This window comes from Aotus nancymaae, unplaced genomic scaffold (assembly GCF_030222135.1).
Source record: "Aotus nancymaae isolate 86718 unplaced genomic scaffold, 86718_ANA_hifiasm-v0.15.2.pri h1tg000036l, whole genome shotgun sequence".
In the NCBI taxonomy this organism is placed as follows: Eukaryota; Metazoa; Chordata; class Mammalia; order Primates; family Aotidae; genus Aotus; species Aotus nancymaae.
In genome coordinates, this window is record NW_026988450.1 from 36,451,741 (window position 1) to 36,474,934 (window position 23,194).

The 23,194-nt window shown below is 34.9% G+C and overlaps 1 protein-coding gene and 1 long non-coding RNA gene across 4 annotated transcripts in view; one reads left to right on the forward strand and one right to left on the reverse strand.

Moving 5' to 3' along the window:
- CNBD1 (cyclic nucleotide binding domain containing 1) overlaps positions 1-932 on the forward strand; it is a 610,026-nt gene extending 609,094 nt beyond the window's left edge. The window contains exon 12 of the mRNA XM_064384348.1: positions 603-932. Coding sequence (XP_064240418.1) covers positions 603-620 — 18 coding nt within the window. The 3' untranslated portion in view covers positions 621-932. The remainder of the gene's footprint in view (positions 1-602) is intronic.
- Positions 1-23,194, reverse strand: part of LOC135278024 (uncharacterized) — a 318,342-nt gene that overhangs the window by 121,231 nt on the left and 173,917 nt on the right. The window lies entirely within an intron of this gene.

Genomic DNA, 23,194 nt, shown 5'->3' on the forward strand with positions numbered 1-23,194 from the left:
GTCTTACTCAATTTCTCTCTCCTTTCTCTCTCTCTATCAGTCTCTCTCTCTCCAAAATTTACTGAGCATTTTTTTCTCCAGGTGCACTTAACTCATTCCTGCTTATATCTATCTCAGAAAATAAGAGTTTCCATCCTTTGTCCCTGTCTATATGCCAAAAATGCTCTGGACTGATGCAATCCAAAATGGGCATGTTTAAAAAAATTACTAGGCCATATGGAAAGATGTCTTATTGAAATACTGAAGCAATTTACTATTTAAAGAGTAGTTTTCCATTGGATCTATTTGATTTTGACCGTAAGCTTTGTGTGCAGAAATATTCCTTTGGTCATTCTTGCCCCAAAATTTGTGAGAGATGAATGAAGAAAAGACTATTTCAACTGAATTGATGAATTCAAAAAGAGCCGAGGAAAGATCATTAGTAAAAGATGCTGCAGAAAACATCATAAATTGTGATATTGGTTCATTACAAACTTTTTGGAGGGTGTGGGGAGTGGAGGTCTCCCTCTTTGAAAAAAGAAAGGAGATCCTTAAATTTTTCTATTTGTGCTTTCTTCTAGTCCTAATATTTACTAATATATGGTCCATTTTTGTTTTTTTAGCTCTCTGGATTTCTATAGCTCTCATGAGCATGCCTACCTTGACACTTCATGTCACTTTTCAATGATTTGTAGAAGTCATTCTTAATTTATCAAACTCCCTTGCCTTCAAACACATCAGAAGATGAAAGAGAAAACACATGGTAAGAGATAACGTTTTTGCTCATTATTCTCCTTTCCAAAGTGAAATTAATGAAGAACAAGGAGTATACCTTTTGATTTTTTGTTTTGTTTGGGTGTGGGTAGCTCCAATTGTCTTAATTTCTTGAGGGCAGAAAAGCAACTATATGGAAATAAGCAAATTGATTTTGGCAACCAAATCTAATTAAAACAGCTGAGAAAAAGTAACCTTTAATAGGCTAAAAGTAAGATCAATAATAATAGATTCTACTAATTGATGTTTATTTTGTTTAATATTAGCATAGAAATTAGTGAATGGGTAGCATCATTTACTTAATGAAACCTATTTTATTTTGAATTTGGAGATATAGTGCACATTCTTCCCTAGTTTGCTCATTTGTACACTACTAATCCAGATTTCTCCATTCAGAATAGCTCTAGAATGACCTATCAGGCACTATATTAATCATTAAGATTTTTAAAAATTTGTATTCTAAGCAAATCATCAATAAAAGGTTTTACTTTCTAAGTTATTTTTCTACCACTTATTTTGATACTAGCATTGGTCTTATGAATAGTATATCTGCCCACAGGTAACCTAGGAATAGAATAAAACTGTCAGGTTATGACATTTAGGATAAATGTACCATTAAAATAAAAACTATAATTATTATTTAAAGACATTTAAGATGCGAGTTGGACTCGTTGACCAGACATTGGAGAAATGTTCTATATCAGAATTATCAGGACTACTGTTAAAAAAAAAAATGGCACTGGCGTCAACCCTAGAATTCCCATTCAGAATATAATAAGGAACTTCGAATTTAAACAAGCTTTCCAAATGGTTCTTAGGCACTGCTCATGCAGTGAGCAGCTGGTGATCTAACCAGCCTCCCTTTTTTGGGTGCAGGACAGGAATGTTCAAATTGCCAAAAGGTATCCAATGGGTCCCATGATGAAGGCTTCTGGCTTCTGTACCATTGCCAGCTACCTTTGCCTCCCTTCCTCTTCAAATCAAGAAATAGTCCAAAGAAGGTGGTGAACTCTCCCCAGGCTTCCCTTCACTAAGTATAATAATAACCTAAGACACTACTTGAATATTCAGCAACAGCTGTATCACATGGTGAATGGATTACTAACAACTTCCATGCTGCCAGCTAACATGGAAATTCATAAAAGAAAATCAAACTCTCTGTCAATGAAAATAAACTTCCAGCATCCCACAGTAGGCATACAATTGTAGACCTTATTTTCTACCACCATAATTTTTTAAAAGTTTTACATAGTTTAGCTAACATAAGTGGTACACTCTAGTAATGTGGATCCTTAATACTTAAGATTTATCAATTGAGTAACATAAATTAAGGTTTAGACTTATTTAAGTGCAAGGTCTGAGATCCTAATTTTTAAATAAATATGACTTACAACTTACATTCTTAATATATTTCCTAGTGAACGTTCTATTACTTTAATCTACTCTAATTAGGTCTTGAGAGAACAAACAGGAGAGTCATAAAGATAAATAATTGGTATTAATTTAAAGTTGAAGTTATTTTGCAGTAACTGAATATTTCTTGACTATCATAATACTGCATTAAAATTCTAGGCCCTTGAGTTCTGTTGGTTGTCAATTTTTTAGTAAAGTTTATAGTTTCTAATTATTCTTGCTCCTAACATACGATAAGATTAGATTTAATGTTTAACTTCTTTTTTAGTTTGGAAAGCAAATAGAATTATATGAAAGTTCTCTGTCTTTAACATATAATTATTTGTATTTCTGTTTATCTTGTGACTTTTTTATTCTGTGAATATTTTTATGCTTTTTAAAACAACATTTCAAACATAAAAAAGTAGAATTATATATATATTTGTGTGATTTTATATATATGTTTTTATGATATATATACACAAATATATGTAATATTTTTTTTACACAAATATATGTAATATTTGTGTATATATATACACACAAACTGATTTTTTTTACACAAATATATGTAATATTTGTGTATATATATACAAATTTGTGTGAAAATATATGTATATTTCACACAAATATACATGTATATATGTAGGTTTTGAGACAGGATCTTGCTGTCACCAAGGCTAGAGTGCAATGGCACTATCAGAGCTCACTGTAACCTTGGCCTCCAGGGTGCCAGCAATTCTCTCACCTCAGCCTCTAGAGTATCTGGAACTACAGGTGTGCACCATTACACCCAGCTAATTTTTGTATTTCTGTAGAGATGGGGTCTCACTATGTTGCACAGGCTGGCCTATTTTCTAATTTAATAAGAAGCTCAACCTTTTATCTGCTTTCTGATGCATTCCTTTCTCCACTTTCTAAGAGCAGGAATTCTAACATGGGTTAAGAACACGATGAAATATTGGAAACTGGCATGAAATACTGGAAACTGGCATGAGACCATGGCTCAAACAAAGGTGCAGAACTCATGGGAAGAGAGAGAGGTTAAAAGTCATTTTCCATATGGATGCTTTTATTGGATCTCTTTTTGTCCTCTTTCAAACTGATTTTTTTTTCTCTTCTTTGGGTCTTATGGTACTGTGGACATAAGATGACATGGCATATATATATTCAACAATATCTCTTCAAAGAAAGATGGGCTTTCTTTGAAGAGATATTGTTGAAAAAAAAAAAAAATATATATATATATATATATGCCATTTGAATATATATATGCCAAAGAAAAATTTGCAATTTTATAAAAAGCAGATTCAATTTTATCTGAATTCGGTTTTTATAAAACCCTCTTTGGAATGGGGTTTATTCAAGATTTCAGTTAATTTACCATAATTTGTATTTAATAATCCAAAATGAGTTGTATTATAGCTATTGTTTTGTGGATCTTGTTTGTATCACCCTGCAACAAAACAGGGTGAAAGTTAATTGAAAGATGGGGATTTAGTGTAGCAGACACCAGTAGGAACAACAGTTGGAGATGTCTCTTCAATGTTAAAATAGCTAGTCAATGGAAGGACCAGACATTTAACACAGAATAGAGGAACCGAAAAAGACTTTATGAATTGTCTAGTTCAGCATCTTTATAAAGTATTTTTTGCAAATAGCAAGTAATTTTCCCTAAACCTAGATAAGATAATTGCCTTCTGCAAACAATTTCATTTATAATGCTGGAGCTCATTGAATAGAATGGATGGCTTGGTTTAGCAATAACGTTTCATCATCTGCTAAGTTAACAATTTCTTCATGCGAGGAAACTGTTTCTTTATTTCTAACATAGGGACAAAAACAATTCTTACTTTATAGCTTTGACCTTAAGATTATTTAAGATAAAATGTGTAAAGCATTGGAAAATGTAGTACATGGTAAAACTCAATACATGTTGATTGTAATTATTAATTGTATTAGAATATATATCCTAATTATTGTACTTTAAAATAGTTTTTAATTTTAGTTTGCATATTAATATTTATAAACAATAATGTAATGCTTATAAATGCCAATGTTATTGTAGTTTAACAAAATTCTCTAGCGCTTACATTGGCAGAAAATCTGAAGTAGATATGCACAACGGTGAAGCGATGATGGAGAATTATTTTCATTCTGTTTAGTTCAAAGAAAAAACTTTTTTAAGTTCCATATTTTTAAAATGTATATTTATTTTAAAAACAAAGTTTTGTTTCTATATATTAATAAAAGTTGAATCATTGTCAAACTGAATTGGTCAATACAAGCTATCACTTTTGCAGTGAATTTTTCATAAGTTTCTTTATTTAATGAAGCTTTTTCAGCTCTTCAATATATTTTCAAGTTTTGGGGTGTTTAAGTCATTTCAAATTCAAATCAAAACAAGAAAATCATTATTTTCCATATCTGTAGTCTTTTTCCATTTCTATATTAAAAATGGATAATACTAGTACTCTAAATATAATTTAATATACATTATTCAGTAGCTCGTTTATGAGGATCTAAATTTTTACCTTTAAAGTACATTTACTTTGTTTGTTTTTAAATCATTTTATATCAGGGGCTTCCCCACGCCAGCACACCAGTCCAGATACTGCACTTCTCCCAAAGCCTCTGCATCCCACAGACCAGGAGATCTTCTCCAGGCTGAAAAGCACTGGAGCAACCTGCAAAGAAAGAGTTGAATAGCAGCCCTGGCTGGTGCCACAGATTGTCGGTACAGATCAAGGCAGACGCATTGGCTGGCTGGGAGAGCCTGCAGGAAGAAGCTACCAGCCCCCTAGAGAGAGAGGGTGCTAAAAGCAGGAAGACGGGCAATAGGCTAGGCGGGTCCCTCCACACAGAAAGCCCACCAGGCTGAATCCTTCTTGCTTGAGGATTTCGCAGCCAGCACAACAGTCCGAGCTCAACCCAGAAGGATTGAGCTCCCTGTGGGGAAGGGCATCCACCATTACAGAGGCAGGCCTAATCTCCCTGTGTAAACAAAAGACACAGGAATCCTATACAGCAGCTGGACTGAGTCTGTGGCAGTGCAGCAGTGCCTCTGCAGGCAAACAAGGGACAGACGACTGCATCATCAAGCGGCTCCCTGAGATCAAAGCTAGATAAATCCATGAAGATGATGGGAAGAAACTAGTGCAAAAAGGATGAAACTGTCAAAGACCAGAATGCTTCTCCTCCTCCAACAGATCACAACTCCTCACCAGCAAAGGAACAAAAGAGGATGGAAAATGAGTTTGATGAAGTGACAGAAGCAGGCTTCATAAGGTGGGTAATAATAAACTTCTCTGAGCTAAAGGAACATGTTTTAACCCAATGCAAAGAAAGAAAAAACAACCTTGAAAAGAGGTTAGACGAAATACTGATGAGAATAAACAGCTTAGAGAAGAATATAAATGAATTGATGGAGCTGAAAAACACAACACAAGAATTTTGCGAAGCATACACAAGTTTCAATAGCCAAATCGATCAAGCAGCAGAAAGGATATCAGAGATTGAAGATCAACTTAATGAAATAAAATGAGAAGGAAAGACCAGAGAAAAAAGAGTAAAAAGAAATGAACAAAGTCTCTAAGAAATATGTGAAAAGACCTAATCTATGCTTGATCGCTGTACCTGAATGTGACGGGGAGAATGAATCCAACCTGGAAAACACTCTTCAGGATATCATCCAGGAGAATGTCCCCAACCTAGCAAGTCAGGCCAACATTCAAATATGGGAAATACAGAGAACACCACAAAGATATTCCTCAAGAAGAGCAACCCCAAGGCACATAATTGTCAGATTCACCAGGGATGAAATGAAGGAACAAATGCTAAGGGCAGCCAGAGAGAAAGATCAGGTCACCCACAAAGGGAAGCCCATCAGACTCACAGTGGATCTTTCGGCAAAAACCCTACAAGCCAGAAGAGAATGGGGGCTAATTTCAACATCCTTAAAGAAAAGAACTTTCAACCCAGAATCTCATATCCAGCCAAACTAAGTTTCGTAAATGAAGGAGAAATAAAATCCATTACAGACAAGCAACTACTGAGGGACTTCATCACCACCAGACCTGCCTTACAAGAGCTTCTAAAGGAAGCATTAAACATGAAAAGGAATAACCAGTACCACCCACTACAAAAACGTACCAAATGGTAAAGACCAATGACGCAATAAAGAAGCGTGTCAACTAACAGGCAAAAAAACTCATCCAGTATCAAAATGGGAGGATCAAATTCACACATACAAATATTAACCTTAAATGTAAATGAGCTAAATGCCCCAATCAAAAGACACAGATTGGCAAACCACTGGATAAAAAGTCAAGAACCATCAGTATGCTGTATTCTGAAGACCAATCTCATGTGCAGAGACACACATAGACTCAAAATAAAGGGATGGAGGAAGATTTGCCAAGCAAATGGACAGCAGAAAAAAGCAGGGGTTGCAATCCTAATTTCTGATAAAACAGCCTTCAAACCAACAAAGATGAAGAGAGACAAAGAAGGGCATTACATCATGGTAAAAGGATCAATCCAACAAGAAGAGCTAACTATCCTAAATACGTATGCACCCAATACAGGAGCACCTAGAAAAATAAATCAAGTTCTTAACAACCTACAAAGAGACTTAGAATCCCACACAATAATAGTGGGAGACTTTAGCAGTCCACAATCAATATTAGACAGATCAATGATACAGAAAATCAATAAGGATATCCAGGACTCGAACACAGATCTGAACCAAGCAGACCTAACAGACATCTACAAAACTCTCCACCCAAATCCACAGAATATAGATTCTTCTCAGCACCACATCACATCTACTCTAAAATTGACCACATAATTGAAAGTAAATCACTCCCAGAAAATGCAAAAGGACGGAAATTATAACAATCTCTCAGGCCACATTGAAATCAAATTAGAACTCAAGATTAAGAAACGAACTCAAAACCACACAACTACATGGAAACTGAACAACTGGCTCCTGAATGCAGACTGGATAAACAGTGAAATGAAGGTAGAAATAAAGATGTTCTTCGAAACCAGTGAGAACAAAGACACAACGTACCAGAATCTTTGGGACACATTTGAAGCAGTGTCTAGAGGGAAATTTATAGCAATAAATACCCACATAAGAAGGGAGGAAAGATGTAAAATTGACACCCTGTTGTTAAAATTGAAAGAGCTAGAGGAGCAGGACCAAAAACACTCAAAAGCTAGCAGAAGACAGGAAATAACTAAGATCAGAGCAGAACTGAAGGAGATAGACACAAAAAGTCCTTCAAAAAAATCAGTAAATCGAGGAGCTGGTTTTTTTGAAAAGATTAACAAAATAGATAAACTGCTAGCCAGACTAATAAAAAAAAAGAGAGAAGAATTGAATAGACTCAATAAATAATGATAAAGGAGATATCATCACTGATTCCACAGAAATACAAACTACTATTAGAGATTACTACAAACAGCTCTATGCACATAAACCAGTAAATCTAGAAGTGGATAAATTCCTGGACACTTACACCCTCCCAAGACTAAATCAGGAAGAAGCTGAATCCTGGAATAGACAAGTAACAAGGTTTGAAGTAGAGGCAGCAATTAATAGCCTACCAACCAAAAAAAGTCCATGTTCAGACAGGTTCACAGCTGAATTCTACCAGACGTCCAAAGAAAAGCTGGTATCATTCCTTCTGAAACTATTCCAAACAATACAAAAAGAGTGAATCATCCCTAACTCATTTTATGAAACCAACGTCATCCTGATACCAAAACCTGGCAGACACTCAACTAAAAAAGTAAACTTCAGGCAGGTCAATATTCATGATGAACATATATGCAAAAATCTTCAATAACATACTGGCAAACCGAATGCAACAGCACACCAAAAAGCTTATCCATCATGATCAAGTAGGCTTCATCCCAGGGATGCAAGGCTGGTTCAATATATGCAAATCTATAAACACAATCCATCACATAAACAGAACCAAAGACAAAAACCACATGATCATCTCAATAGATGCAGAGAAAGCCTTGGACAAAACTGAACACCTCTTTATGCTAAAAACTCTCAATAAACTAGGTATTGATGGAAAGTATCTCAAAATAATAAAAGCTATTTACAACAAACCTACAGCCAATATCATAATGAATGGGCAAAAACTGGAAGTATTCCCTTTGAAATCTGGCACTAGACAAGGATGTCCTCTCTCACCACTCCTATTCAGTATAGTATTGGAAGTTCTAGCCAGAGCAATCAGGCAAGAAAAAGAAATAAAGCGTATTCAATTAGGAAAAGAGGAAGTCAAAGTGTCTCTATTTTTGCAGATGACATGATTGTATATTTAGAAGACCCCATCTTCTCAGCCCAAAATTTCCTTAAGCTGATAAGCAACTGCAACAAGTCTCTGTTACAAAATCAATGTGCAGAAATCAGAAGCATTCCTATACACCAGTAAGAGACTTAAAAGAGCCAAATCATGAGCAAACGCACATTCACAATTGCTACAAAGAGAATAAAATATCTAGGCATACAACTAACAAAGAATGTGAAGGACCTCTTTGAGGAGAACTACAAACCACTGCTCAACTAAATAAGAGAGGACACAAATAGATGGAAAAACATTCCATGCTCATGGTTAGGAAGAATAAATACTGTGAAAATGACCATACTGCCCAAAGTAGTTTATAGATTCAATGCTATCCCCATCAAGCTACCATTGACCTTCTTCACAGAACTGGAAAAAAAACCACTTTAAACTTCATATGGAAACAAAAGAGAGCCTGCATAGCCAAGGCAATACTAAGAAAAAAGAACAAAGCTGGAGGCATCATGCTACCTGACTTCAAACTATACTACAAGGCAACAGTAATCAAAACAGCACGGTAACGGTACCAAAACAGAGATACACACCAATGAAACAGAACACAGGCCTCAGAAGAAACGTCACACATCTACAACCATCTGATCTTCCACAAAACTGACAAAAAAAAGCAATGGGGACAGGATTCCCTGTTTAAGAAATGGTGTTGGGAAAACTGGCTAGCCATGTGCAGAAAGCTGAAACTGGACCCTTTCCTTACAGCCTACACTAAAATTAACTCCAGATCGATTAAAGATTTAAATATAAGACATAACACTATAAAAATTCTAAAAGAAAATCTAGGTAAAACCATTCAGGACACAGGCATAGGCAAGGACTTCATGACTAAAACACCAAAAGCAATGTCAACAAAAGCCAAAATAGACAAATGGGATCTAATTAAACTTAACAGTTTCTGCATAGCAAAATAAACAATCATTAGAGTGAACAACCAACCAACAGAATGGGAAAAAATTTTTTGCAATCTACCCATCTGACAAAGGGCTAATATCCAAAATCTACAAAGAACTAAAGCAGATTTACAAGAAAAAAACAAAGCCATTCAAAAGTGAGTGAAAGATGAACAGATACTTTTCAAAAGAAGACATTTACAAGGCCAACAAACATATTAAAAAAAAATTCACCATCACTGGTCATCAGAGAAATGCAAATCAAAACCACATTGAGATATCATCTCATGCTAGTTAGAATGGTGATTATTAAAAAAACAGGAGACAACAGATGCTGGAGAGGAGAAAAAGGAACACTTTTACATTGTTGGTGGGAGTGTAAATTAGTTCAACCATTGTGGAAGACAGTGTGGTGATTCCTCATGATTTAGAAATAGATATTCCATTTGACTCAGCAATCCTATTACTGGGTATATACTGAAAGGATTATAAATTGTTCTGTTATAAAGACACATGCACATATATGTTCACTGTGGCACTGTTTACAATAGCAAAGTCCTGGAACAAACCCAAATGCCCATCAATGATAGACTGGACAAAGAAAATGTTGCACATATACACCATGGAATACTATGCAGCATAAAAAACAATGAGTTCATGTCCTTCATAGGGACATGGATGAATCTGGAAACCATCATTCTCAGCAAACTGACACAAGAACAGAAAACCAAATACCACATGCTCTCATTCATAGGTGGGTGTTGAACAATGAGAACACATTAGCACAGGGAGGGGTGCATCACACATGGGTCAGTTGTGGGGATGCTAAGGGAGGAACAGCGGGTGGTGTGGAAATTAGGGAGGGATAACATGGGGAGAAATGCCAGATATAGGTGACCGGGGGATGGAGGCAGCAAACCACCTTGCCATGGATGTACCTATGCAACAATCCTGCACATGTACCCCAGAACCTAAAGTACAATTTAAAAAAAAATCATCTTATGTGGAAATAGTTGAGTTATTTTGCTTCTAACACTGGCTTAAAATTGACCCTGTAATAAATACACATCCTGAAATATCTCATCAGTCACTATATTTTAGATAATTTCAATTTTAAAAATTTGGGGGAAGTTTTCACAGTATGCTAATGAGACTAAATATTATTTTCAATTCAATTTCTGTCATTCATTCTGCTGCACACAGATCATAAACCTTTCTTTCTTTCTACCATGCTTTTTTCTGCTATTTCTACCTCTGCAGATTATGACACTTAGTACAATGAAACAAATTGTGTTACTAGTATTGTTAAATACTTTATTATACCTTAACTTTTTCATATCAATTGACATTTTGGTGAATTTCATAAGATACATTTCCTTAGAAATTTTATTGATGTCTAAAGTAATTCAAATCTAATGGTTTTTGTTAATTCAGTAAAGATTCATTCTTGCCACATAGTTTTCTCTACATAGTGTCTATAAAGAAATAAAAAATTCTGACAAAAAGTCTTCAAATGAATATTTTTGGTAAATAAGGAACATTTTTGAGTGACTAAATTTTACAATAAAAACAGGTTAAAACTAAAATATGATCTACATTAAAACTAAACCTTAATTTAATTTCCTAAATTCAGGCAGGTTTTACAAGGGTAGGCTAATGGATTAATTAACTAATACCTAAGGGTTGAACAGTATTCTCAATGATTCACTTTGGTTCAACCTACTATTTCAAAACTAACCTTCTGTGGCCTAAGAGGCCAAGGACCATGTGGATATGAGTGGAGTTGCAGTTTACTGATAGGAGTAGTGGTATTTCCAAAGAAGAGGTCAGTGTTAAACAAAAATAAATTGAGATCTATGCAGTTCATTGCTTGACTGCCCAGACAGTACATTCATGCACATCATCCCCACCACACACATTCATCCATAAACTATCCATAAAATTTATAAAACATTCTTGCCAAACATGATACAATGTGCATCATTTCCCCAAAAAGAGACAATTCAAACTGAGTTGAAACTTGAATATCTACAGGCCAGTGATCTGATAGCTCACACATTCTGACGTTTATTTTGCTTATTTTGTTTTTTTGTTGTCCGTTAAATCTTAAGCCCTGTTTGTGTTACAGCTCTTTCAGTCCCACCATTTAGCAGGTCCTAAATTCTAGTCTCATGTCCAGGAAGAATGAAGTATACAGACACCTGGAGGGTGAGCAAGATGGAGATGAGCTTCACTGAGCAACAGTACAGCTCTCTGGAGATCCAAAGTGGGTAGCTCCTTTCTGCAGGCAGGTGGTCCCAATGAGTGCCCCTCTCTCAGCAGAAAAGAGATCTGCAGTGGGTAGTTCCTTCTGCAGGCAGGTCATCCTGACAAGTCCAGGAGACTGGAAGTAGATTATTCCTTCCCACAGCTGGTAGTCCAATGACTATCCAAGTCTGGCTGAGTTGAGGGATTTTATGGGAGGGCTACAGGAAGGCCCAGAAAAAGTATCATAAGTTCCCACCAAGTCACACCTGGAACTAGCAGCCCAGCCCTTAGGCTTCAGGCTATCCCTGGCTTAAAGGTGAGGCTTCACCAGAAACCTGCCCCTTTCTGCCTAGGAGCCTGTTTACCTCTTGCCACCAACAACATATCATCCATGGCACCCAGGCTGTGCCTACAGGCCCACACCAAGCCACCGTCAGCCCCACCTTGGCCTCCCTCCTGTGCTTGTCAGTTCCCAAAATCTTAAGGGAGCCAAGGCAGCAGAGAGGTGGTGTGTCAGTGCTGCTCCGAATGTGAATGTGCTCACACTTGGCTGGGTCTTAACAGAGCCTGGACTTGACTACAACTTTGCTCTGAAATCAGAGCAGATGCCGGGAGTCCGGAGAGGCCAGTGAGCACGAACAGGCAATTCTGAGCCTTCCTGGTCAGAGAGAGTTTCTCAAGTCCCCCAGAGTGCAGGGAAGCTTGGTCCAGAGCTGGTAGCAAATCAAGGAAAGTTTTGTGTAGGTAGACTCCAAGGTTTCTGACTATATTCTATAACTTTCACTAATATTTTTCCCTTAATATTTTCCCTTAAATTTTTAAAATATGATGGCCTCCTTGCCTAAGTTTTGTACTGCTTATTTAATGTTACATCTCATGTATTTGGCAAGATTTTTCCACTTTTCCAAAAAGAAAGTCTTGAAAGGCTGCAGCAGCACTTGGGAGCATGTAACTCCTACCCCGTTTCAGTAGGGGGTGGGGCTCCTTACTGCTTCCGGCACCTATGTGCCCTGTAAAAGGCACAGCATCAGCCATGCCTCCCCATCTGCAGCTGGCATTCTTGCAGTGGCTGCTCCAGACGGGCCACCTCCACCACCAATTACACCATAACAATGCCTATTTTCATACCACAAGTAATTATTTAACTTCATTTTTGATCACTTCTTGAGTTCTATTTTGGCATGTGAGGCTATCTAGGGCATGAGAAAAGTTATTTTTCTTTCACTAAAATAAATATAGCACTTGATTCATGTATAAATTCTATCTGTAATCATATCTGCAAAGAAAATTGTAGTACAGATAATTATTTGAATAATCTAGAATTACATTTTTATATTCAGTGTCTAGATAATTGATTAAAAAAACATTTTGAAGTTCAGCTACATCAAAAACTACTTCCTTATTTGGAGTTTTTAAATATGATCTTTGCATTTGAGACACTTTATATTTTTATTCTTTTTTGAATGTCATCTTTTATAAGCTTTTTGTCTTGCGCTTTGAAATTTTAAAATGAGTATATAAAAATATGTCTATTTGTTGTAAGGAACTTCAGATTTTTAAATGCATTTACTTTTTCTTTTCTAAGACTTTCTGCAATCATTTTTAGTCCCTACTCTGACACTTTTTTCAAAGTTTCTCTTTTTCAAGTATCTCATATCTACCCTGATGAGGCAGGAGAGTAGTCAAAGAAAATTACCCTTGAAGGAGCTTTAACAAAAAGAGAAAGAAGCCAAAACCCAAGGAGAAAACAAGGCTTACATCAAGACTCAATCTCTATGAACTGGTCAGCAGAAGTGAGAAATCCAAAAGAATACAAATATTTGTAGGATTTTTTTTTTTTTTTGCTATATTTAAAAATCTCATTTCAAGTACTCATTAGTACCAAATGATGAAAGGAAATGTCTTTGAAATATATTCCTTTCAACAAAAAGAAAGGTGAGGAAGATATCTTTCTTTTAAGACAAGAGGATTCAATTTGGCAGGGATGTAATTAACTTTCATTTCAGCCTCTGGGTTTGACACCAACTTCCCTCCATTGACACTAAATAGTGATAGTGATAGCAGCAGGCAATACTAATAATATATATGATTCAAAATGCTCTTTTCTTCAAATAAATGGCACAAAGAGGCAATGGGATATCTGGTGAGTGTTCAAATCACCTCTGTACCTCTCAGAGGACCACTTTGTTATAGGAGCAGGACTACTGCTAATTTATCAAAGCTGTCAGGAAATATTTCTTCATATTGGCCAAGCATGCAAAATTCTGAGGGTAGTTAATGAGACAAACTCACATGACTAGGTGTAGGGCATCATTTTTTCCTCTAGCTCTTTACTTAGTAAAAAATAGTCAAGCCTGTTGTCTGAATAATGAACAAATCCTTCCTTAGCAACAGTACGGTTTTCATTTATTTTTTCTTAATAGAAATCAAATGGTGTCCTACTTTGAATAATATGGATTTTTTTCTTCTTCTGTTTTCTTTTTGGTCTGGCTAGACTGGAAAATGTCTGTTCACTATTGAGATTTATAAGAAACTAATTGTCCTTTTTCTCCTGCACTACTATACCAAGAAAGACAATATAACTATAATAGGATTCTAAGTATTGTTACCCCAGTAGATAGGGTAATGCCTTACATAAACACTTCAATTTGCCATGATAAAAATTCCAGAACATAAACTAAATAAGAAAGCATTACTACTACTATCAATGACCCCTTATAAGTCATAGTTTTATATTTTTATTTAACCCTTTTGTTTTTTGTTTTGATTGTGTTTCAGTGTTCCTCTAGGGAGCAGATTTCTATCAATAAAGCCCTGACAATGTTTGCTTTAGTTGTATGGTCCTCTGATGGGCTGTTACCCGTTTATTGCTTTTGTGAGAAACCATAAAAGGTAGATAAATTGCAATAACATAAATTTGAAATATGTAAATATCCAATAAAATTACAAACATAAACACACTGATTATGAAAAATGTAAGCTATCACATAAAGCATAATCTATTATTTCTGAGGTCATTCAATAATTTTGCATTATATCAGACATCAAGATTTTTTGAATGGAGAAGTTCTTAATATTGGTAACTTTCTACTTGCTTCATAAAAATTTTAGAAAACAACCTTGCATTTAATTTTAATAATGAAACAACTTTTTATTCAGTTAATATAATATCAATCTTCTATAAGATTATAGGGTGAGGCCACTATTCATGTTTTAGGTAACATTAAAAGGAGTAATAAAAGTAACTGAGAGGAGACAGAATTTCAAGATTTAGATTGGGCCAAAGTGAATCAAGACAAATGCTAACATTTAACTATATTTTGAAGAGCCTGCAATATCACAAGCTCTGTAACTGCAATAGGGATCTGTAACTTTCAGATAGAGGTTACTATTAATGACAACTAAGTTTTTCAAAGCCTATTTCTTGCAGGATGTAGATGCAGGAATTAAAAAAATAAATCTAAATAGATGAATTAGAAAACCTTTTTAAATAAATTTAAGAAACATTATTTTATCAACATCACAATTTGCCTATCAATCATTTCCCATTTCAACTCCGTCTTGTCACGCAGGCCAAGTTTTATGAGTATTGGCAGATTCCGAAACCAGAGGACAGATCTAACCCATCTAGGCCATTCATGGCAATTTCGTTTCCTCACCTGTGTCTGGTTTAAGGTTAAACATGAACTCCAACTGTGGTCAGTAAGAGGAGATGAGAATTCTCCTTGGAGTCTTTGAATACATGTTTCTTTTTTCTTTTTCTTTCTTTTTTGTTTCAAGAGACTAAAAGAAGTCAAAATCTCTCTCCTTTGGAGATTGCTGTCATGAAAAATGAAACTTACTGCAGCTATTTTGTAACTCTTTTAGAAGGATAAATATCCAGGACAGATATTTGACACTAAAGATGGAAGCCTAGACAGAGAGAAAGAAATTGGGGTTCTTGATGGGATCAGTAAACTTCAGATAACACCAGGACAAGAGCCTCCCTTCTTGCCTTTATCTTCAGTGACAAAAATAATGATGGTGATGATGTTCTCATTTTTTCAAGACAGTTTTAATTAGGTTTTCTGTTCTTAATGGCAAAACATTCCTAAAAGACAATCTTCTATATGCACCAAAAAACTTTTTTTACATTAACATGAAACCAAATTAAAACAGTGAAGAGCTCACAAAGTAAAAGGAAAATAAAAGATATTCAAACTTTCACTCATAATGGTTTCGTGAGACTACAAATAACCCAACATTCAAACTCACTCCCATTTCATAAATACAACCCTGAAAGAAAATAAGTCTAAATTAATTTAGAATCTTCCCCAAAGCATTTAGTAATGCCAAGTAGGCAGTTACTTGGATGGCTCTGACATAGCAGCATTTGTATTAATGATTTGATATGTAGACAAAACAATTAGCTGATTGATTTCACTTTTTCACCAAGTGTTTTGGCATAATAAGAAATGATCTATGATAATTACGAAGCTGGTGTTGGGACCAGAATTTCAGTCTTGTTACCCAATAGAAGACATCAATTTGGCTTATATACTATATCTCATGTATTTTGTTAAGTGCTAAAATCAGAGAAGAGATTAAAACACAGCCCCAACCCTAACATCCCAACACACAATTAAAAGTGCCAACACCAGCAAATTCTCAAGTCTTTCTCCAACGTATGATAAAAGGAAATGAAATAAATATCATACATCTACTTCAATATAACCTGTGTTTATAGAACAACAATCTAAGTGGAGGAAGATCGTTTAGAGTAAGTACATTTAGAATGCAAATTATTTGAGGACATAGTAGAAATCGGTCAACCGTGTTCTACTGTGAATGATCTAGTTCATAGTAAATTATATAATTTTGCTTATAGATCTTTTTATCTAATATAATAGCCATAAAAAATCTAATTCAATAATTTTGCTTGTATTAAAAAGCCCACTGTCAAAAAAGCTTATATTTTAACATTATCCTATAACATATGAGGATCCATTCTAGTTCACATGCTTTTAGTTAAATAAAATAAAAGCATGAAATTTGTTTACAAATGATGTGTCTATACTGTGTTGGAGTTAGAAGTGTTAGGCTATTTATTTTTGTGCTGTGCTGGAATTTGAAAGGGACAGCTGATAGAGATATAATTAAATCATGTCTGTTAAGTAATCTTATGAATTATTAAAATCCAGATCCTATTATTCCTTCTTAAGTTGCTCTTTTAGACTTCTTATTGCCACATATGCTACCCCCATCAGATGTTAAGCAATTACCCTTTATAGGGTCAAAGAAGCACCTAAAGGGTCCATCTGGAAAGTTGAGATAAGGCCCTATGGTTCAGCTTAAACAGCTGTTGAACTGAGACATTAAGATAGGGTTGAGGAGGAAGCCATTACCTTGGGGCTTCCTGAATAGCTAAAAGAGATTTATTCTAGTACATTCTACATCAATTCTTGGACGCCTTTCTGTATTTTTGCAAAGCTTCATTTTCATCTAAATTCAAAGTGTTTCTTGTCTTGATGTATATGAAATACTGGATTGAAAATTGAATACAATTTTTGCAGAAGGATACACACACACACACACACACACACACACACAGAGCTATCCATCATCTATCTTTTATCTTCACATTTTGAAAAATGGCTTAACTGCCTATGAGTAGAAATGACTTTTTAATAAAAGCAGTCTCATACTTAAGGGTTATTCTGAAGTAAAGTTTCTTTTATATATTTATTTGTTTTTAGTTTTCTGGGAAAATCTCTCCCTACAGATGAAAGAACGATTTGTTTAATCAATGCTGATTTTTAAAATAATCATAAAAATATTGCATGTTCTTATTTATATGTAGGAGCTAAAATAATCGAACAGCCTAGTGCAGTGGTACACGCCTTTAGTTCAGATACTCAGGAGGCTGGGGTGGGAGGATTGCTTCAGGCCAGGTGTTTGAGGATGCAGTGGGCTATGATCATGATGTCACTGCACTTAAACTGGGGCAAAAGCCCATGTCTCAAAACATTTATTTTGCTTTGAACACATGGTGGTAGAGAGTGGAAAAATAGATAACAGAGATTATGAAAAGTAAGTGGAGGAAAGATGGGATGATGAACAGAAGTGGGTTAAAGGGTACACACATACAGTAAAATAGAAGAAATAAATGCAGTTTGATAGCAGAGTGGGATGACCACACTTTAACAAATGTATTATACTTGAGTGATCGACACCCTAAATATCCTGACTTGATTACACATTATATACATGTAAAAAATTTCTTATGTAACTCATACACTTTCACAAATAAAAATCATAAAAATTTCATCAAAGGAATTTGCAAAGCCCAATGCTATGATTGGGCTTTCATAGAACCAATGGCCCATTATTTATTTCATAATTTTGGCCTATCCTTATATCTATGACATTGAATGTTTTTAACGATAAGTTAAACATTGGCTTGTGACCTCTTACACAGAGACAGCTATGCAAACATCTTCACTCATGCTCGATTCTTAAATGCAGACAATAGATCCTTAGCCAAGGATGGGGTGGGAGATTTGCCAGTGCCACTGTATGAATATACCAGCAGCTTATGAAAGTAAATTTTCTCTGAAAATAGTCCCCCATCAAAATAATTATCAACACATTAATTAAAAGCAGTCTTCATTTTCTTTATGAATAGTAGCAAAAACACTTCTAGGTATTCTAGAGTTTAAGCAGATATGGGCTAATGCTCATCACTATGCCTGCAGCTGGGTCTAAGCACTAAAAAATCATTGATGAAAGCATGAAATACATTTACACAGTCACCTAGCCACAGATCTCACAGACATATATAAATATATCAGAGTTGCTTAATTTTTAAACTAAAACCATGATTTTACACAGTTATTTATACTACTATGCTAGAAGTCTTCAGGAACATACGACTAAATTTTCATCAATGTGTACCATTTTTCTATGACAACATGTGTCACGTGGGACATTCTTTTACCGAGTTATGCATTGCAGTAGACAGCAAGATTAGAATTTTCCACTATCTATTACATATATTTGTGTGTGTGTGTATACACACACACACACACACACACAAATACACATATATTAAACATTTGCTATATGGTGCAAGGCACTGAGCTAAGCATTTTCACGTATTATCCAATTTAATACTAACAAAAATGTCTAGGATATATACAATATTATTATTACTACTTTTAAATTTTTTGTATTTCAAAAGCTTTAGGGGTGCAAGTAGTTTTGGTTACATCAATGAATTGTGTAGTAGTAAAGTCTTGGATTTTAGTTTATCTTTCACACAAGCAGTGTAATTGTACCCCAATAGGTAATATTTTATTCCTCATTCCTCTCTCTCTCATCCCCCTTCTGAGTCTCCATTGTCCATTATTCCACTCTGTATGCCTTTACACACCAATAGCTTACTTCCCACTTACACGTGAGAATGTGTGGTGTTTAGTTTTCCATCCCTGAGTGATTCCACTTAGAAAAACAGCCTCTAGTTTCATCCAAGTTGTTGTAAAATATATCATTCTTTTTTATGGCTGAGTAAAATATATTATTTCATTCTTTCTTATAAACTAATTATTTCATATTTATATGAAGCAATATTAAAAACATATTCTTTTTTAAGGCTGAGAAGTATTTTATGTTATACATATACCACATTTTTCTTATCCACTCCTCAGTTAATAAGCACTTAGTACGATTCCTTATCTTTGCAATTGTGAATTGTGCTGCAATAAACATAAGCGAAAAGGTGTATTTTTGATATGATAATTTTTTTTCCTTTGAGTAGATATCAGTAGTAGGATTGCTGGACCAAATGGTAGATCTACTTTTAGTTTGAGAAATCTCTACACTGTTTTCCACAGAGGTTGTAATAATTTACATTCCCATCAGCAATGTGTAAGCATTCCCTTTTTACCACATCCCTGCCAATATCTATTGGTTTTTGACTTTTTAAAAATGACCACTCTGGGCCACGCACAGTGGCTCACAGCTGTAATCTCAGCACTTTGGGTGGCCTAGGTGGGTGGATCACCTGAGGTCAGGAGTTCGAGACCAGCCTGGCCAACATGGTGACACCCTGTCTCTACTAAAAATACAAAAATTCGCCAGGCGTGGTGTCACACACCTGTAATCCCAGCTACTTGGGAAGCTGAGACGGGAGGATTACTTGAGTTGGGAGTTGGGCATTTCTGAGTAAAGCACCCTGACACTTAAGTTCCCAAAGCTACAGCTGAGTCTGTCTCAGTTAAATCCTGCCTTGAGTTTATTTAATCTCTTCTTCAAGCTAAGAAGAGAGGAAATTGAGACCTGGAAAAGTTAAATTATTTGCCCAAATTTATACAGATATGCAGGGATGGAGCTAAGATGCCAGTTTGTATCCTTTAGACTCTAGGACCAAGGTATTCAGCTCCTCTAGGTTATGTCTGAAGATTTCATTGGTGCTTGCAAAGGAATGTTATACACTCAGCAAGGAAAGAAAAATTATATCTGGTTAACACTGGAACTTTTAACAAATCTTAAAAAAATAAGTATGGACCAGAAATGGCCCAGATGATAATAGGATAATATGATGAATGAAGAAACTTTCTTATTGAGGAGAAACTAAAATCTCAGTATTTATAATCATATTCATCATTCAACATGAAAAGATAAGAACTCATGTAGCTTGAGCTTTTAAATGAAAGGATTTGGTAAATAGGTAACTATTCATACAACTGTAGATAAGTAGAAGAAAGGGGAAAGTCTTGGTGCCTTGAAGAGATGAGTCCAGAACAAGGAAAATAAGTATCCTTTTACTCTGTGAAGTAGGAGGAGGTAAAATAATGCAATATGTTATCCTTAGAAAGGGGTTTTCAAAATGTTTTCATTGGAGGTTTAGGAATTTCAAGACATTCCTGGACACTGCCTCTCCACCTCAGACACATCTCCACCTATATCGTATATTCTAGACAGAAATTTTTAAAAGAAAATATAGAAATAAAAGCAGATTATGTTTATAGAGCAGCCCCAGAAATTGTGTCCTACAGGTACAAGTAAGGAAAAATAATAACATGCTGGTGCTAGGGATTTATTGATACATGTGGAACTAACTAAAATCAAATCAACAAAGGTTTTTCTTACACAAATAAATCCCCTGCCTGGGCACATATGTAATGGACTCATGGTGCTCTTATAAAATCTATCTTCAGATCAATCAGAATAAACGATAGTATGAGTCAGAAATCCTATGATGAGACACATGTTTTGAGTTTAGAATTTAGACAATTGGAAAAATTTTAGAAATTGATATTATTTTTCTAATACCTTATGAAATTTGAAAGATATGTTCCAACACTCAGTGTTTTGGATCAACTGCAATAATTCAAATGAATGTCATTATTTCATTCTTTCAAACAAATCTGGAAGTCATGTTTTGTGAGTAAAGAATAAGAAAATTTTTGTTTGTTCTTAAGTTTGCTCTTGGTTAACATTAGAAAGACATTAAGTTGTCACTGGTCATAATAAAAACAGAAATGCTAGTACAGAGGATGGAGCGTAATGCAAGCTTGATAAATGTTTACCAAATGAGTAAATGAATGGGTGAACTGAATAAATCTTACAAATAGAGAAAGAGTATGAATCCTGCCTTGAAATTCCCTGTGAACTTTTAGCAACTATGCCCTGCATAGCTTCACCAACACTAATTCTTGATCTATGAACTTTCTATTATGAGATGTGGAGCGGTTTTTAGGTTTTTTTAAAGAAGCCTAGGGCTCCTGGGAAATTTTTTTAAGGGGTTTCATATACAGTTATGCTGAGTGAAGATTTAAACTTTCCAAGGAATTCATAATTTTTTTAAATGTCTTATGTATTTCTTATTCTAAATAAAATTTCAACACAAAATATTACAATATTTTAAAAAATGACAAGATCCTTGAGAACATGAAACCACTTGAGTTTCTTTTTAAGGGTCACAGAAGGAGTTTGCAAGGGAAATAAAGGTAAGATATTAACAAGCAGGAGTTTAACTAGTTTAACCAACACAAATGCTAAGGAGATATCATTTATTTTAAATATTATTGAACTTTTAAGTTCAGGGGTACTACACAGGACTGAAGCATGGTGGAACTGCAAGGATTTACAACGATAATATAGATTCCCTCCGATTAAATGTATTCAGCAATTTGATCATGATAGAGCTCGGTTTTCTATGAACACCTGTAAGCATGACAACACAGAATGCTGACAATACCTTCTTAACATTTGCAAACTGAAGAAAATTATGAAGGAAAATAGTACTTCAAGAACCCCAGATGCTCCATTATCTCCCAAAATATACAGGTTATTGAGTTAAACTGCATGTTTTTATCTCTTGCAATCATTTGGTTGATAATTGCCATGGTCCTTAATATTGTCAAATATTATTCATCCACAACCCAATTTCCTGAGCCTTTGATTATAAAAGATCCTGACACAGAATTAGGCACAGGACAATTGGTATAACAAAAACAAAACATATTGTATTTACTTAATGGCAAATACTGATTCCAAAATCAGGAAGTTTTCCTGAGAAACTGAAAGCTACTATCAGGAGCTTGCATAATTTTGATGACTCTGTAAGCTTGTAAATACTCTGATTTTTTGTGATGAAAAAAGTTAAAAATATGAATTTTCATTACATGGGAAGGAAGGGTAAAGAAATCTCTTTTCTTTTTTTTAAACTTTTGTTTTAGTTTCAGGGGTACATGTGCGTGTCATGGGGGATTGTTGTACAGATTATGTCTTTATGATAGAATGATTTCTGTTCCTTTGGGTATATATCCAGTAATGGGATTGCTGGGTCAAATGGTGTTCCTGTCTTTAGGTCTTTGAGGAATCACCATACTGTCTTTCACAATGACTGAACTAGTTTACACTCTCATGAACAGTGTATAAGTGTTCCTTTTTTCCTGAATCTCGCCAGTATCTTTCATTTTTTAACTTTTTATAATAGGCAAGTGTCTGTTCATGTCCTTTGCCGACTTTTTAATGGTGTCTTTCTTCTTGTAAATTTCTTTAAATTATTTATAGATGCTGAATAATAGACCTTTGTCACATGCATAATTTGAAAAAAAAATGTCTCCCATTCTCTAGGTTATCTGTTCACTCTGTTGATAGTTTCCTATACTGTGCAGAAGCTTTTTAACTTGGTTAGATCCCATTTGTCAAGTTTTGCATTTGTTGTAATTGCTTTTGTTGTCCTTGTCATGAAATCTTTATCCATTCCTATGTCCAGAATGGTATTGCCTGGGTAGAAGACCTGATTTTTATGCAAGACTGAAAGGCCTGAAGACTTTAGATTGGCCAAAAAAAAAAAAAAAAAAAAAAAAAAAATTTCATTTTATCTTCCAAATTCATGGATTTGAGTGCCCTACACTGATATTCTGAAGCCCAAAGTAGTAATTAAAGATTATTGGGGTTGGTCTGAGTATGATGTGTCCAATCAAACTAGAATAACTATTTCTGGAGAGAGAGAGACAGACAGACAGACAGACAGACAGA